The 19,383-nt window shown below is 40.4% G+C and overlaps 1 protein-coding gene across 2 annotated transcripts in view; it reads left to right on the plus strand.

The window, feature by feature from the left end:
• The window catches only part of LOC136875663 (tubulin beta-1 chain), a 97,084-nt gene extending 80,539 nt beyond the window's left edge, over window positions 1–16,545 (plus strand). For both annotated transcript variants that reach the window (XM_067149209.2, XM_067149210.2), the window contains exon 6: window positions 14,708–16,545. In XM_067149209.2, coding sequence (XP_067005310.2) covers window positions 14,708–14,803 — 96 coding nt within the window. In that variant the 3' untranslated portion in view covers window positions 14,804–16,545. The remainder of the gene's footprint in view (window positions 1–14,707) is intronic.
• Window positions 16,546–19,383: the final 2,838 nt, after the last annotated feature.

Genomic DNA, 19,383 nt, shown 5'->3' on the forward strand with positions numbered 1-19,383 from the left:
AATTGTTTTGAATTGTGTATTACACATATTTGCTACCTGAAGCTTTAGTCTGTTCCTTGGTTTATTCAGATTTGTAAGGGCACGACCACTTCCTCCCAACTCTTAGGCCTTTTCTATCCCATCGTCGCCATAAGATACGTCGATGCGACGTAAAGCAACTAGCAAAAAAAAATCAAATTTGTATGTATTGTTAGCAGAAATCCCTTGCACAGCCTTGCGAATACATAGTTAGTTGTGATAAAGGATGCACCCAAAATATGCTTATAAAAGTTATTTAATTATATAATTAAGAGAAAATATTTATTGAAATGATATGCTGTACTTACTACTGCAGCGTCTCTCATAGAAAACCAGACCGCGCACTGTTTCTACTCTGCACTATGGCATCTGCCTCAACGAAACTTATGTCACGTGAAGCCGCCCAGCTTTAAGCGTGTATACAATCTCGTATGAAATCGTATCTTATGAAAGATGCTGGAAATGTCATCCTTCCTGAGTTATTCAGGCATTATATCTGTTAACCTCATTCTTGCTGATACGAACAGTTCTGCCAGTATAATGTTTCTCATTTCAACCAAAATATTTTCTTTCAGTTCCTCCAGTGTGTGAGGATTTGTTAGATACACTTTCTCTTTCAGTTTACCCCACAAGTAAAAGTCTGTTATATCTGGAGGACGAGGGGGCAATAGACCAGCACAGATCACTGTCTGCAAACACTTCAGAGATTGTAAGATGAGAATCTTCTGCTGTATGACCAGAGGCTGAATCTTGTTGAAACCATCCATGCAATTTTGCCTCCATTAACTGCTGGAGGAATGGTCAAAATATCATCTTGGTCCCCCTCGTGTGTGCTTCTACAATTGTAGGGGGCTAACCTTGGTTACCCTCTTCAATTGAAGATCCTCTTCACGGTGAGGGGGACTAGTAGCTCCTTTCTTGCGATGCCGAATGGAGCCCTATTGGGTAACCGTTCGGCATACAAGGAGGAGGAAGCTAAAGCACCGCCCATCCCTAAGGTGTAACGCGACCCGTGCCGATGGGGTGCATGGCACATGGGAGATGTGTCTTGAACGGAGCCTTCGAGATACTTGGCGCCCTCTCGAAGTAAGTAGCCTTACCCAGGTATGCGGGGCTCTGCCTGGGCGGACATATATTTCCCTAGCTACTTGTGGGACCTACATGAGTTCCGTAGCCACCCATAAACCGGAGAGCTCTTCTGGGGCCTCAGAGAGAAATACCAGCACAACAACAACCGAAGGGGACTCTTCGGAGATACCTTCGGACAGTTCGACTTCAACAGTTAGAGGGCTCACTCAAGAGATGGGCAATCTGCAGGTGAAGAAGAAGAAACAGCGCTCTGGCGCTGAAAAGAGGAGATACAAGAAGGCCTTAAGGGCCCGGGAGCAGGCCAAAGAAGGCCTAACTCCTGGGGCTGAGGGGACTTCTACTACCACAACAGCGACAACAGTGGAGGGATCCAATGGGCACAAGAGGCGGGACCCTGAAAAGGGCTCTGCTTCTAGGGCACAGAGGACCCCACCCACTAAGATGCCAGCGGGTAAACGACTTCTGTCGGGGGCAACCCCAGAAGAAGATCGGCAGACCCGCAAGAGACCCAAAGTGGAGTACGCCAGGATAGCTAAAGCTGGGATCAGGATGGCCATAGTACCTGTGGGATATCCTGACCAGCAGCTATCCGAGAAACAGGTGGAAGCTGTGGAAGAGGCTTTCACCAATCTGATAGACAAGCTTCCGGAGCAGGGGCCCATTAAGCCTCAGTTCCTGGACTGCTATCTGTCAAGGGGTGCGGCCGTTATCATAGCGGAGAACAATGAAACTGTAGCATGGCTTTCTAGCCTCGTTACAGGTATACAACCGTGGGAAGGAGCCAGGCTCACAATTGTGGGCATGGACAAACTCCTTTCCTACAAGAGAGTCATGGTCTGGATACCAGGACAACCAAAGGACAATAACGTCCTTTTGGGAAGAATGGCACGCCAGAACCATGGCTTAAATCCCGCCAGCTGGAGGGTCTACGACCGCAAGGAGGAGAAGAGAGGCGTCCGCCTTGTGGTCAGCATGGACTCCAGGGATGTGGAGAAAGTGGTGGGGAAGAAGATCTTCTGCGGGGTGCATGTGGCTACCTTCACATTAGTGGAGGGCAAGCGTGACAAGCAGAGGACCAACCCCACCACAGATAAAACCGAGACCAGCAGGGGCGAAGAGCTGGAGCCCGGACAGGAACCGGGGCCAGCCAAGCCCCAGGATCCATCACGGGAGACGGAGCTGCAAGTTCCGGAGACCGCATAAGGTAAAGTATTCTATGAAAGTAAAGAATGATTACTTTCATACAAGCAAATATACAACATTGTATAGCGGCCTCTAGGGCACTTAATAGAAGTATCCAGAAAGACGGGTTTTCGGTCGCCCTGATACAAGAACCCTGGCTTAGACAGGGACATATCATGGGACTAAATTGTGCAGGTTTCACTCTATTCAGTGGAATAGCAGAGGAGAAGCCTAGAGCATGTATACTAGTTAAGGATCATAACGCTTGGGCTATACCGGGTTTCATTACTAGAGACCTAGTAGCAGTCCTAATGAGATATGAAGAGGGCAGACAGCCAAGAGACTTGGTTGTCTGTTCTGCATATTTCCCAGGAGACTCTGAATCTCCACCCCCGCCGGAGGAGTTCAAGAGACTGGTGATATACTGTAGGAAACAAGGATTAAACCTCGTAGTAGGATGTGATGCCAATGCTCATCATAGCATTTGGGGAAGTAAAAATACAAACCGAAGGGGAGAGCACCTCATAGAATTTCTATGTACAACTGATCTTGAGATCATAAATATTGGTGATACCCCTACCTTCATTAATAATAGGAGCGAGGGGATCATAGATCTTACCCTGGGTTCCATGGGAATCATGCAGGAATTTAAAGACTGGAAGGTCTCTTTGGAGCCTTCCTTGTCAGATCATAGACACATTGTGTTTTATATAGAGGGCTCCATCGAGATCCCGTCTTACAGAAACCCTAGACGAACCGATTGGATATCTTTTAGGGAGGACGTGAGGAGGGGACTGGAGGGAGGACCCTCAAATATAATTAAAAACAGAGGAGCTGGAGCTCAGTGTGAGTTTTCTCACACGGACACTGGTTACCTCCTATGAATTAAACTGCCCTATTGTTAAGGCAAAAAGAGTAACAGGAAGCTTCAAGTGGAATAGTTATCTTGAACACCTGAGGAGAAATACACGAAGGCTCTGGAATAAATACAGGGAACTTCAGGATCAAGAAAGCCTAGATTCTTACACAGAATCACAAAGAAGGTACAAGTCAGAAGTCAAGAAGGCTTCTAGGAAATCTTGGAGACAATTTTGTGACTCCATTGAAAGTCAACATGAAGCGGCAAGGCTTCATAAAATTTTAACCTTGGATAGAAGGGCAAGGCTGGGCTCACTGGAGACTCCTTCTGGTGGATACACATCCACAGAGGGGGAGACCCTGAGCTTACTGCTTGATGCCCACTTTCCAGGTTCGGTAATCACGAATAGTGAGGTAGAATCGAGCGGATCCTTCAGACCCGATAAAAGTGGCTGGAGGGAAGCCGCAGAGATTGTTACCCCAAGAAGGGTTAAGTGGGCATTAGAATCCTTTGCCCCTTACAAAAGCCCAGGTGTGGATGGGATCTTCCCGGCGCTTCTTCGGGAGACAGGGGGGGGTCCTTCTACCACACCTGGTCAGAATCTTTAGAGCCTGTCTCACTATGGGGTACGTGTACTCCTTGTGGCGTCAGGCGAAGGTGGCATTTATACCTAAACCCGGAAGGTCTTCATATACTAGACCTAAGGATTATAGACCCATTAGTCTAAGGTCTTTTCTACTTAAGACCTTGGAAAGACTGGTGGATAGACATATCAGGGAGAAAGTATTAAGAGACTTTCCCCTGCATTCTCATCAGCATGCATATCAACCAGGGAAGTCGGTTGAGACGGCACTACACCAGCTGGTTTCTAGGCTGGAGAGTGCCTTGGATCAGCAACAACTTGCTATGGTTGTATTCGTAGATATAGAAGGGGCCTTTAACTATACATCTTTGGGCTCCATAGAACGTAGTCTAGAGAGAAGAGGAGTGAGCAGTATGCTCATAAAATGGATTATGGCCTCACTGCAGGGCCGTCAAGTTCTGTTTACTCTCAACGCTGTAATGTTGAGAGCTAATATAGACAGGGGTTGTCCACAGGGAGGAGTATTATCACCAACATTATGGTGTCTGGTAGTGGACGAACTACTTACCAGGATAAATGTTGGAGGAATATACGCCCAAGGCTATGCAGACGACATAAGCCTGATGGCGGTAGGAAATTTCCCCAGTACGGTTTCCGAACTCGTACAGAGCTCTCTACGTAGGGTGGAAAGATGGTGTCACGAGACAGACTTGTCGGTTAATCCCGATAAGACGGAGCTTGTGGTATTTACCAGGAGGAGGAGGAGGCTAGACGGACTGTCAGAGCCTTTCCTATTCGGAAAAAAATTAGTTAAGACAACCTCGGTTAAGTACCTAGGGGTAATCCTTGAGGCAAGACTGAGTTGGAAGAAACATATAGATCATAAGGTGGATAAGGCTTGCAAGATTATGTGGGCCTGTCGCAGGGCCGTCGGGAAGACTTGGGGCCTAAGACCTAGGGTGGTCCAGTGGCTCTATATCTCCATTGTACGGCCCACGATCACCTATGCATCTATAGTCTGGTGGCCAGGCTCAGAGAGTAAAACTGTGAGCACCAAGTTAAACAGTGTCCAAAGACTTGCGTGTCTAGGAATAACAGGGGCACTGGATACTACACAATTATGTGCAATGGAGGCCATCCTAGGTTTTACCCCCTTACATTTATATGTTAAGGTAATAGCGGGAATGAGTGCCTATCGCCTTTGGTCACTCGGAGGATGGTCCTTCAAAAACCCGAATAGAGGTCATGCCTCTATTCTTACAAGGCTTCACCAGACTTGCCCTATGACAATGATGATCGGGGATCTGATGAAGCCTAGCTTTAATTTGAATTATAAATTCACAGTGATACCCACAAGGGAGGAGTGGGCCGCGGACGCTGGGGCCCGTCTTAAGTCTGGGGGCTGTACATGGTACACAGATGGCTCGCGGACGGAGGCGGGCACAGGCGCCGGGGTCTGGGGGCCTAAGACAAGGCTCTCCCTTCCTATCGGTAAATATGCTACTGTTTTCCAGGCTGAAGTATACGCAATACTAGCCTGTGCTTTAAATATATGGAAAATGCCTGGACACAGAAGACACATCACTATATGTAGTGATAGCCAGGCAGCGTTAAAAGCACTATGTGCAGTTAAAACATCAAAACTGGTATGGGAATGCCAAAGGATGTTAGATCAGCTGTGTGAGCTTAGCTCAGTTACCTTACTATGGGTTCCTGGGCACACAGGAATCAGTGGAAATGAAGAAGCTGACAAACTAGCGAAACAGGGTTCAGTGGGTTCCTTTACAGGACCAGAGCCCTTCCTGGGAGTGTCACTCCGAAGTGTGAGACTGGCAATATCCCAATGGATAAACCAGTCTCGCCTAGATATTTGGAAGAGGTTAACCATAGCAAGACAGGCACGTGAACTTATCAAAGGGCCTAGTCAAAGCTATAAAAAGGTCCTAACGAATTTGAATAGGACCAGAATGAGAATGGTAGTTGGACTGTTAACAGGCCACAATACCTTACAGAGACACCTACACATCATGAAAATCACCCAGGATCCGATGTGTAGAAGATGCGGTAAGGAGGAGGAGACCTCCGCGCATGTGTTATGTCAGTGCGAGGCTTTTGCAAGCACTAGACATCGATACCTGGGCTCACACTTTGTGAGCCTGGAGGACATCAGGAACGCCAAAATCTGGACACTGGTATCCTTTATAGGAGCACTAGGGCTGGACTAGGCAAACCCGTTCAAGGGGCACAAAGGGTCTTCATAGACCTACGTGTGGAGCTCTGCAAAAACAGGGCTCACCCATTTCTTATCTATCTATCATCTTGGTACCTGTCTGCATTTACAGTCATCTCGAAAAAGTAGGCCAAATTATTCGTATTGCACTGACAGCACACCAAACACAAAGCTTCCTATCCTAATGAAGGACTTCATCAACACCATTAGGATTTTCTACACACCAATAGTTGACTGTTCATATGACCATTAAGATGAAACCAGGCCTCATCTGAAAAGAGCACAAGCTGTAGGTTGAATAAACGATCATAGTGATGCAAGATACCACTCACAATAACTCTTGTGGCTGGATCAGCAGAATTTTAACAATGGGCCTGTATAAGCCTGTATGGCTTGATATGTAACAGCTTTGTAGCACTGTGTGCAGAAGAACCCAAAACACCTACTCATTGTGCTAATTTTGCAAATTATTTATTTGGTAACCATTAAAGATTCGCACCAATGTCATCCAGATTTTCCTCTTAAAACTGTCTGTGTGCACACGTTTCTTATTGACCATTGAGACAGTAGTTTCAAATTTGCAATTACAGTATGTGAATCTGTGTTTGTGAATTGCTGAACAAATACATCGCATACCCGTCGGGCCAACTCTTGCTTAAAATAACATTTTCATACGAAAATACGGTGTTGCAATGATAACTCTCACCATGTTAACAACTTTGATTCAGACTGGCGACTCATACTTGCCAGGTCAAACATGAGCAGGCTGCTTATACAACCTATGACAAAGTTTGGGGAATGAAGCCAGAACGGTCGATCCGCCAACATTGGCGAAACACAATGCTGCACCTGCGTAGCAGCAGGTTTTGATCACCTGCTTCCAACGTTGTTTAGTGGAGCGTCGTGTGTGTGCCGTGTAAGACCTGTTAGACACAGTGCATGTTTAGTGCATTGGTTCTGAACTGCGAACAGGAATGTGAACGACCAAAAGATCAATGTACAGTTTTGTTTTAAGCTTGGCAAGACACCGAAAGAAACACATGCGATGCTGGTACGTGTTTATGAAGATCAAGCACTGTCCTTGAAGTGTGTGTAAAAGTGGTCCGCCTGTTTTCGACGAGGCTGGGTAAGTGCTTCTGACAACCCCTGAAACGGAAGACCGGCGACAGCAGTCAGTGACGGAAACATTGGGAAGGTGAGGACATTAATCATGAACGATCAGCAATTAACTGTGCGCAGGATAGCAGATGAACTGCAGATTAACCGTGAATCCATGCGACAAATTGTTACCCAGAAGTTAGCGAAGAGAATAACGGGTTCTTGTCTTGTGCCACATCACTTGACTGACGATAAGGATAGGCACGTTTATAGGCTTCACAGGATTTTGTCGAAACGGCATGGGACACCAAATTTCTTGAACTGTATTGTCACTGAGGATGAAACCTGGTGTCTCACGTAAAACCCTGAAATGAAATGGCAAAGCATGGAGTGGCTTTCTCCGGAATCCCCTTGTCGGAAACAGGTCAGAGCTGAAGTCACGCATCAAATTTGCTTTGAAAGGAGAGATTTGACTATTTTCCTGACATCCAACGAAACATGAACACCATCCCAAAGGAAGCCTTCTTACAAAGTTTCCAGGACATGTATCGCCAATCTCAGCAGTGCATAGTTATGGGAGGGAACTACTTCAAAGGACGGTAAGGTCACCGTCATGCATTGTTCATCTACGTTGACACTACAGGACTATTCACCAAACTTTGTCACAGGTTGTAGGTCAAGAAATATGCGCGATCTCCCATACTGCATCTACCATAGTGCCGAATACACACACAGTGCGTTCAGTCTGGGTTTACATGAGACGCTGTTTTCTAACTACAGCTATATTATTTTCAGGATTAAAACAACATTCAGTGAACTAGACTAAAATATTGTTTCTTGTTTAATATAACAGTTTTGTTGGCATAGGGACGTGGCGATCCCATCGCCCAGTGGGAAATCGCTGCAATCAGCCACCCAAGTATTGGCGGAAAAACAATACCTCATTGGGTTAGGAGGAAATGCCAACCCAGAACCCTGAACATCTGGGGTTGTCCCTCTGCGGTTAACAACCACAGTTGTAAATCGGAGCTTGCTCCACCCAAGGTTAACTACCTTTGAAAGTCAACCCTGGAAAGGTCTTTTAGGAAGAAAATTCCACCGTCCTGTCCAAGAAAGCAGGAGAAGGCTATATCGCATTCGGTGGGTAGCCACCTTGAAGACATCGAGTCGGAGCATTGGCAATTGCCCATTCCTATGCCAGCACACAAGAATAGGATCAAACAACATCAGATAAACTACATTGCAACTTATAATATTAATTCTCTACTTAAAACAGGAAAACTAAAGAACTTGATGGACAAATTAGATAAACAAGAAATTTTAGTAGCAGGACTCCAGGAGATAAATACTACAGAAGATCCATTCGAATCTCAAGGCTACGGAATTTACAATGGGAAACCTGGACTAAGGGTTATGAAACAGTGCCCCCAATTTGGAACTGGGTTTATCGTCAATGTGAAAATAATAGATTCGATAATCTATTTTCAAGCCATCTCACCTAGAATTGCAACTTTGAGTTTAAAAGCATCCAACAAAATTTATACAATCATAAATGCCCATGCCCCAACTAATAAGAATTTTCTAATAAAGACTAGGAAAGAAGTGGAAAAGTTTTGGGATCTCCTTGACCAAACTGTAAACCAAATAAATATTAACAACGTTAAGATCCTGTTAGGGGACTTCAATGCCCAACTTGGAAGAGAAAAGAAATACCAAGATATCATTGGGAAATGGGCTCCACATAAACATACAAGTAAGAATGATCAAAGACTTGTTGAACTCTGCAGAGAACACAAACTAATCTCAAAGTCCACCTACTGTGTAGAGATGAGAAGAATGTGAGAATGAGGAATGTGGCCTGCAAGCACGAACTTCCTGTTTTGCCCAGACAGATCGGCTCGTATCTGCGACACGAAAATATTGACTCACACTTTGCAGTTTGCTGGATTACAAGTGACAAGAGCGAGGAGCTGCCAGTAGAAGATAATATAAATTCGCCTGGGTAGTAGCGGAGTTGCTATGATAACCATTGCGTCACTGGCTCTGCTGGTGAAAACCCCTTCGCCCCGTGCCTCACCGGCCATGTGCATTCTTCTGATCTCCCAACAATACTTGGAAACATCCTAATTGGAGAAAAGGAGAATGGCAACTGGATCACGTATTTATGGACAAAACCTTCCACAGAGAAATCTACAATGTTAAAATATGAAGAGGAGTAGATATAGGTTCAGATCATTACATAGTCAAAATCAAAATTAAGTTCACACCACTAAAAAAGAAACCAAAATGCAATAAACAAGAGGAACTTTGATCCACACCAATTAATTAGGAATAATAAATAGAGAGAAGTCACACAAAACATAAAACTGACAGATAACTTAGAAGAACTGGTTCCAATTCTCAGGCAACAAGCGGAAAATTTAGCTCCGTTGAACACATGTAAGACATGCCTGGTGGACCTCAGAATGTGACAAAATTCATGAAGAAAGACATCAGGCATGGTTAAAATTTGAAACGCACAAAACAGAAGAAAGTGCAACCAACCTCAAAAATATCAGGAAAAAGTTCACACAAATTATCAGGCAAACCAAAAGACAATCACAGAAAGATCTAATTAACTCATTAGAAGAAAACTACCACAAAACCAATTCCAGAGACTTTTACAAAATGTTTGGAAGGAAAGTACAAAAATTTGCCCCTCCCACATTAATGCTGAAAAGTGAGGATGGAAAAACGACACATGACAAGGAAAATGCCGAAATCATGGCAAAAGCATTCATTAAACTTCTGAATTGTGAAGAACCCAAGGAACTTTTAGCAATTAATACAGACACGCCCATCAAAACCCCGCCTGAACTCATAAACCCCCCAACAATCCAAGAGGTGGAAACAGCTCTCAAAGAGTTGAAAAATTATAAGGCATGTGGAGAAGACAGTTTTCGCAGAAATGTGGAAATATGCCAGTGATACAGTTCGAACATCCTTACACATGGCCCTAACAAAAATCTGGATAACAGAAAAGTTCCCCGAACATTGGACCACAGCCATAATCCACCCACTCCACAAAAAAGGAGATAAAAGCAATCCAGGTAATTAGAGAGGTATCTCTCATAGACTGCACATACAAGATTTTCTCCAGAATCCTATGCAGGAGGATCAGAGAGCAACTAGAGGAAGAATTAGGTGAATACCAAGGAGGCTTCAGACCTTGGAGAAGCTGTGCAGAAAAAATCACTTTAAAATTAGCCACAGCATATTACAAGAAGCAAAACAAACCTCTTGCAATAACCTTCATGGACTTTAAAAAAGCTTACGACTGTATCCATAGACCTTCAATGTTGAAAATTTTAAGAAATTTCGGGCTCCATCCAAAATTAATCAAATTGATTGAACTCACCTTAACCAACACTAAATCAAAAGTAAAGTTCAGAGGGGAATTCTCTGAGCCATTCATCACAAAAACAGGCTTAAGACAAGGAGATTGCTTGTCACCACTGCTGTTCAACTGTGCCTTGGAATATATGAGGGAATGGTACAAGAGAAACCCAAAGAACATCCGAATTGGAAGACCCAAAGACAACATAAGTTTAAATTGCCTAGGTTTTGCTGATGACCTTGCTCTCTTGTCCAACAATATTCAGGAAACCAGACAAGTTATATCACTACAGGAAATAGCACAGAAAATTGGTCTTGGAATATATTTTGAAAAGACGGTAATCATGTTTACTGACCCACCACTCATAAACAAAATTGCCATAGGAAACCAAGAAATCAAAATTGTAGATAAATTTAAATATCTGGGAGAAATCATAACATATAACCTCAATGAAAACCAGTATGGCATAACAGAATAAACTGACCAGAGCACAATGTTACCAAGAATACCTACAACAAAAAGGGTCTGTCAATAGCAACAAAATTAAAACATTACAAAACAGTCACTCAACCACAAATAACTTACGCAAGCGAAACCATCTTCAAAACTAACACTGCACAAATAGACAAAATACTCAAGATAGAGAGAAGAATCATTAGAACATGCATCAACAAATCATACCAAAAAGATGTACACTGGAGAGTAGCTTCTAGTGAAACAGTCTACAAGGAAATAGAACCAGTAATGAGCACAATCAGGAAGAAATGAATTTTTTTTTTTTTTTTGGACATCTAATCAGGACACCAGAGAACAGGATCATCAGGAGAATAATAGAAAAAATTATGGAACAGTAAGTGCAACATTAAGTGGATTACAGAAATCAAGGAAGATATGGATGAACTACAAATTACAGTGGAAGACCTAAGAAACAAAACAGACAAAATCAAGAAACTCAGACAAACAAACCAGACTGCAAATCAGAATCAACAGACAATAGGAAGGATGATTTCTGATGAAGAAAGGAGGATAAGATCAGAGAGAATGAAAAAGTACTGGGCTGACAGGAAACTGAAAAATTCTTTGTATAAAGTTTTTTTTTTTTTGCTAGGGGCTTTACGTCGCACCGACACAGATAGGTCTTTTGGCGACGATGGGATAGGAAAGGCCTTTGTATAAAGTTGGCTAGAATAGTCCAATGAAGGCCTAAATAAATAAATAAATAAATAAATAAATAAATAAATAAATATAACAGTTTTGTTTGGGAGGGCATTTTATACAAAGTAAACTGGTGTCCTCATCCTGAGGTTTTGCAGCTTTTTCAGGTATGCCCCCAATTAGTCATAATCTTCAATATCTGTGCATACAGATACCACTTTAACAACATATCAGCCCTCTTGCCATTCTTCAGTTTCTGGCAGTACCAGGAATCAAACCCAGGCCACCAAGGACAGCAGATAATGATGCTAAGTTACGCTACGGAGGTGAACATTTTATGTATAGATCAATTACACATGTGGCTGACATTTACAATACACTTCAGCAATAAAATATGTATTGCATAAAAGTTGTGGTGGGTGTAAATTGAAAATTCTAATTGCATGATAGGTTAAAGGAACACTAGCCAATTACAATGATACTGTACGTAAAACATGGCCTAAGAATAAATTACACTAAATTCGTTCCAAAGTTTCTGTGACTGACATAAATGTCAATTCTCTATATTGTACCAGTAAGATAGCCCGTCCTGATTAAGAGCATGGATCGAAGTCCTCAAGGAATTTCCTAGGCAAAAATAGCTAGGGCTTGTACAGAAGGATCAGTTCAATCTACAATAAGTGGAGTAATTTTGAATATTCAATTTATTCAAAAATATTGGCAAGTTGAAATTCATATCATCTTGGTGCAGTGAACCGCCATCTCCCGAATTGCTTTCAAGAATTTCTCAAAGGTCTGCAGCGATCTTGATACAGGGTAATCACTCTGGATTTAACTTTGAGTGTCCACAGTCGTACAGTCCCCAGACATGTACTAAATCACTTGACACAAAAAACTAACTACAATTGATGTAGGCGCACAACACATAGTATGAAATATGCCAAAAACTTCACTTGACACTTGCAGATAGAAATTATTGAATTGTCACTTCAAAAGTTGAAAATGCGAATAGCATTGATTTAAGAAACGAAATGATGAAACACAGTTCATGATTATTTACCACTGAAAATTATGAAACTGCTATCAGTTTACGTCGCTCACTTTTAACAGTGTGGTTGGCCCAGTTCTTCGTACTCAATTTATCACCAGTTAAGGAGCAAGTAAGTGTTGAATTGCAAGAAATAGGCCAACACGTGTGTTATCAGTGTTATCACAATAAACATTTTAATTGCCTTTAAAATCTGTCACTGAAATAATATAAGACTTGCATAGCAATGGAATAAGTTACACTTCACTTGGTTTCTGATCAGAGAAAAATTAAGTTGCATAGTTCGAGAATTATAATGAGTTAGGTTCTTGGCACGATAACCTACACATCACGCTTGATAATTATTACTACGTTGTCACTTGACTCTACTGTTGACAAACAGAATAACAGAGGGTCTGGCCATGCAGAGCCCTTGTTGAAGAAGGCTTGTCTATTGCCGAGTGGCCTCGCCTTTTATATGTTAAAGGCCTACAAGTCGTCAGATAACGTGATTATTTTAAGGTGGAATTACTCTAAAATCCCTTGATGGATTTTCTAGATTTGATACTGGAGACGTTCTTGTAATTGGCTACAGAATGGCGTATCTCCCAAGTTTTCTAAATTAAAATTTCAAGAAAGCCTGACCCATTTTTTTTTTTAGGTCATGAAGCAAGTTGGTGAATTTGGCGGGTTTGTCTACCTTGCTCCTATATCTACGTCACAGCTGTTTTGCTTACACGCTGGCTCGTCCTGGTAGATGTTAACACATAGAGCTTGTAGTTCTCGGTGCGCGTGATTATACGACATCACTCTTAATAAATACGGCATGTACCGTGCGTTCCTGGTACAATATGTGTGAACATGTTTCCTTGTATAATTCTCAGAAAGTTTATTTTGAATTCGATACTGTTTTCCAAAATATTGTTTGGAGAGGAAGGTTTAAGGTTGTTCCATAATAATAAATTTGGAACTTAATCTATAAGGAAAAAAATTTATTGTACAGGAATATTTCCTAACACCATTATTGACAAAAAGAACTTCCAATAGAACAAAACACACGCCTTGTGAACTTCACGACTGTCATCCTTTTTTAAACAAAACTTAAGGGAGGGGTGTCAGGATACCAACCACTACAAACACATAACAGGATAGAAATAAAAATTCTCTTAACAAAGGTGCTCCTTCACAAAAGGTATGCATTTAAAACTCAATTTATAAGGATATGGTGTGTGCCTGACCTTATGTGACTAGCTGATATCTCTGAAATGATATTTCATTCAGAGTAAGCTTGCTGATTATAATTCCATAATTGCATTCATACAGTAAAATTTTACAGGTATCAGTTATTCCAAAAATATTATCAAAATGGTCGATAATTAAGTCCAGTTTTCTCACTTTCAATAACAAAAATATCATGAATTAATAACATATATCTGACTGCAATTCCTACTTATCCTCGTATTATTCAGTCGCATCTAATCAAAATTTTCTACATTAATCGCCAAAACACATGATTTGCATGGGAGATGCTTGCCTACTCGAGATAAAAAAGCTGTCCAGAAGGAGATCCTACTAGCGTTTCTGTGATCAAAACTTAAATTACAAGTTCTTCCCTGTTTAGCATGAAAGTGGAGGCAAATGTTAAGGTGCGATAAGCATAGCAGATGTAGATGGAGATGGTTTGTTCCTTCAGTTGCTAGAATTCCATCAAAAAATTCTACACTCCACACATTCCAAATTCAGTCCATATATTCAAAATTCAGCCATGCAAAAGTTCTTTAGTGCATAGTGTTGCCTTTAAAGACTCTCCGATTTAACCAATAGTCGAGTTAGGATATTTAGAAGTTAATTAAATGGTCTTTTGTCTGTGCAGCAAGAAATCCTATGGTGACTTATGATCCATCCTGTACTTTGTATTAAGAAAGGCCACATCTAGTTCTAGAATGTTCTATTGTAAATACTTGGAGGGTAGTTGTTTCAGTTTTTAAAAGTATAGAATTTTACAATTTCTGGTAAATATCCATAGATTCATTTTGTCTGAACAAAATAGGACTTTGTTAAATTCAATACTTATGATTGCTTACTTACAGGAAGCAACTGCTGATGACCTGGAGGATGGAGGAGACATGGATGAAGCTGACGAAGGTGATATAAGGCATGACGAAGCTACTTTACCACTTCAGTAACTTTGTCAGCAAACATAACATACATTTAGAAACAAGCATGGAATAAAATAGCAAATGTACATGAATATTCTGTATTAGTTCTCATTTAACATGATCATAAAAATTCCATGCTTTTTTAAATGCATGTTGTGTTTTATATTCAGATGATGGTTCATTCAGTTGGCATATTTAGAAGATGAATTGCTGAAGGATTTCTGCCTTTGACTTTTCAAGTACCTAATGATGCCTAAACCTAAATCAGGCAGTATGCCAGGATTCTTTGATATATTCCTGTCAATCATGGGTCGAACTTCCCCATTATAACCTGCCTCTGCATATCGCAAATATATTCTTAAAATTTGTTATCCACTATTTATTGAAGAGATGCTTTTCCTTTTTCAGTACGGTAGGTGTATTGTCAATCGGAAGAACTCTGAAATGAGGAACTTATTCATAAAACATTCTGTATTAAGGAATTGATTCTAAATGCGCAATGAACATATGAGAAAATTCTTCAGCTAAGCAACTTAAAATGTGATTTAAAGAAACTGTTTCCAATTATAAGGCTATACATAAAAAATATTCACATTAAAATGTTATTTTAAGTTATGGGGCAGTTTAATTATAATTAAATGGTCTCGCTTCGTGTAAGTAGCAAAAAATCCTGGTGACTTATGACCCACTCGGTATCTTGTATTAGGAAAGGCCACATTGTACCACCGAAAGTTGAGTAAGGAGAAACTTACTCAAGGATTATTAGTGTAATTTCAAATATTAGGGAATATTAGTTTCGGCCTTCATTTGCAAATGTTGGTGTAATGTATTAGGAGTCATAAATTAAGTTATATGTTGAGCTAAGCACATTTGTCATATGTAAATGATTCTATTCAAAACCTTCACTAGAATTTTGTGCTGAAATACCCTTGTAGTACTTCCATCCCATCTAGGAAGGATCATATTGAATCATTCAGGGATCCCATAATTGTTTCTTCAAACGAAATTTTGCTGCATTGTTCATTATGTTTCCTTACATTTAGTGGCAAACTGTCTAAACATTTTTCAAGAAATTAGTTTAATTTTCGTGAGTCAATTCATTTCATTCCCCATTATTTACAGGAACAATGTTTATAAAGAATATTAGCTAATAATTCCCCACATCCACTTCCTATCCATTTCATAGTGCTTCTGATTGAAATTAGAAAGTCTAATTATGAACATAAAACACATTTCTTACATAAACTAAGAAATATGTTCTAGTTTTTGAGTTTCAAGACTGCCCTAATGAACATTCCATATTTTAGATTCATATAGGTACCGGTAACAAAACATGTACAACACACGAAGTCGGTTTTTGGTCTCAGAGTTGATTTCTAAGACTTGTTTCTTGGTTAACCTCGAGTAGACTTGATATATATACATACATACTGTACCGGTAAGCAGTTTGTAGTTATGGTATCTTCAAAACAAAACACATGTCCTAGAACAATAATGTATTATTGGTGAATACTCAATACAGTATTTGTTGAAAATCAGGGACTCAATTTAGTCCTAAAGATTCAGTTGAGTGGTTAATATGATGTGATATACTTCTAATTCCCTGGAAAGAGATTGTATGAGAGTAAAATAGTATTTCAGTGAAGGACCATGAAGAAAAGTCAGGTATCGGTATAATTTATTTTACATAAGCTTTATATATATCCTTTACATTTTTAATGTACACATTGTCTTTTACAGAAAAATACCTAATAAAGTACAAAAACAGTTGTCAATTATTGTTGCAGTACCCCTTTAGAGAATGCTTCTTCATCCAGTCAACATTGGTTATTCAGCTCAGTTGCACAGAAATACTTATTCTCTGCTCATTATACATCACCTTCACATTGATACTGTAGAAAAGGAAGCATTCTCTGATATTACCTTGGCTTAAATCCTAGTACCAATTTTTCTTCCGATCCAATAAATAATCTACAAGTGGTGGGGACCAACGTGAACAGTGTATGAGAGTGTTAGTGTTGGTCCTGCTGATAAATAAATTGGAAAGAAATAATTCCATATCTCTTGCTGTAATTTTGTTGGCTGCGTAAGTTAGTCAATCAGATGACTTCGCAAGGCAGTATTGCTAAATCTGCACCTGCCCTAAGACCGGCTTGAGGACACCAATCGAAAAAATTCACCAGGGGTGGGATTTGAACACAGACCTTCAAGCTGACAGTCACGATCCATATGGATCCAGATATGGAATTATATTTTTCAAATTATTTATTAATACTCGTATACACGGTTCACCTTGTTTTGACCACCCTGTGTAGATACCTTGTGTAGTGTAATGGTTAGCACTATTCGCTGCCAGTCCTTGGTGACCCAGGTTTAATTCCCGGTACTGCCAGTGATTTAGGAGTGGTTAAAATGGTACATGCAACTCTCTTTCATTGGATGTACCTGAACCACCACGGAATGAGGTCAAATATTTTTATATAACTAAAGCAAATTTTAACTCCATGGCAGCACAGGTAGACATGCTGTATGCTGTAGCCTCTACATGAAATATCGCCTATTTAAATATTAACAAGTAGCAAACAAGTAACATATTAAAGCCAGATTTTCTGAAGCTGACTGTCATGGTATTCATATTATTAACTTCCTAAATATGACTTGATTTGTCGCATGTTTCCTTCTAATTTAAACATGCTGGGTTGGGATGGGAATTTCTCCCACTGAAAGTCTCTAGACAACTTTGTGTCTCAGGAGCGGAGCATGTGGAGCCACTTAGAACGTTTCGGTTCCATGAACTATACCCTGCGTTGAAAATTAGAAACTTCATTCTGTTCTGTATTGAACTTAAATTACAGTAAAATGAAAATGTTAAGGGTCCACCTTTTCAATACAATCAATATTTATTGAAGTGAGTATATATCGCATGTTGTTTAAAGAAGATTGGTACTAGTTTTGACGCTCACTGTACGTCATCAGCCAATGAATCAATTGAGTAAAACACAACTTATCAAACAACATAAAACACATGATAGCACTTACAAGAAAAGTGTTAAAAGTTAAATTAGAACAAGTTAAAACATTGAAAGCAAATCAGAAGGTAACCCAGTTGTTAAGGTATGATACACAAGAAAGTAGTTCAGCTTGAAGTGTATAGAACATAAGGTGTATCTTATAAAACACTTCACTGCACCTACTAAGACAAATTTTAAATGTAAAGTTAAATTGATGAGAGTATGCTGCGTGTGACCATTTAAAACACATGACAGCACCTATGTCACTGTTACATTATAACACCTTAAGATGCTGAGGTGCGTCTGACCATAAAGTATAAAATTTGAGGTATCCCAATTGTTGAGTCTTCATACACAAGAGAATAGCCCAGCTTGAGGTACATAGATCATAAGGTAACCTGTGTTATCAGTGGGAAGAATAAACCTTGTTCTCTTAAATTGTGGTATATAACAGGCTTAATTCAGGTGGTTCTGAAGCCAACAATGTGGTCATGTGAAGATCATAATTTGAATCATTGTTATGATCCCCAGTTCAGTATGGAAATGTAGAGACCTGACGAAAAAATTGAAACCCAAATTAGGCGTGAAATAAATGTACAATGCTCAAGGCGAGTTCGCCTCTTTTCCCTTACCTTTCTTTTGTCCATGTACGTTGTACAACATGCCTAATTTGGCTTGCAATCTTTTCGTTAGGTCTCCACGTTTCCATACTGAACTGGGAATCATGTTGATTCAAATTATGATCTTCACATGACCACATTGTTGGCTTCGGAACCACCTGAATTAAGCCTGTTAATTACCACAACTTACGAGAACAAGGTTTATTCTTCCCACTGTTAACACAGGTTACCTTATGATCTATGCTATTCTCTTGTGTATCAAGACTCGACAACGGGGATACCTTTTCTGATTTGCTTTCAATGTTTAAACTTGTTTCAATTTAACTTTTAACATTTGTCATTTTGTTTCCTGTCATGTGTTTTATATTTTAACTAGTCATCATTTAACATTTTTCTTGTAAGTGCAATCATGAGTTTTATATTGTTTGATAAGTTGTGATTTGCTTAATTGATTCAGTGGCTGATGACTTGCAATGAGCATCAAAACTAGTATCAATCGAACTGACAACTGTGATATATACTCGCATCAATATTCATTGTATTGAAAAGGTGGGCCCTTAACATTTTCATTTTATTGTACACTGCATACATCAGTTGTCGCGGTGGATGTGGCACTTGCAGGCTGCTTATCACGCCACGTTTAAGTACAAATTCCCTTCTTTTTGCTAGTTGCTTTACGTTGCACCAACACAGATAGGTCTTATGGTGATGATGGTATAGGAAAGGGCTAGGAGTGGGGAAGGAAGCGGCCGTGGCCTTAAGGTACAGCCCCAGCATTCGCCTGGTGTGAAAATGGGAAACCACGGAAAACCATCTTCAGGGCTGCCGATAGTGGGGTTTGAACCTACTATCTCCCCTTCATTTTTAAGCAATAGTACAAATAAAACCTGTCCCTCCAGATGCTGTACATGTTTATATAATTTTATAACCTAGAGTTTTAACTACTTAACTATATTTTTAAAGAGTTTTCTTGTCC

The sequence above is a fragment of the Anabrus simplex genome, chromosome 6 (genome assembly GCF_040414725.1).
Source record: "Anabrus simplex isolate iqAnaSimp1 chromosome 6, ASM4041472v1, whole genome shotgun sequence".
NCBI classification, from domain to species: Eukaryota; Metazoa; Arthropoda; class Insecta; order Orthoptera; family Tettigoniidae; genus Anabrus; species Anabrus simplex.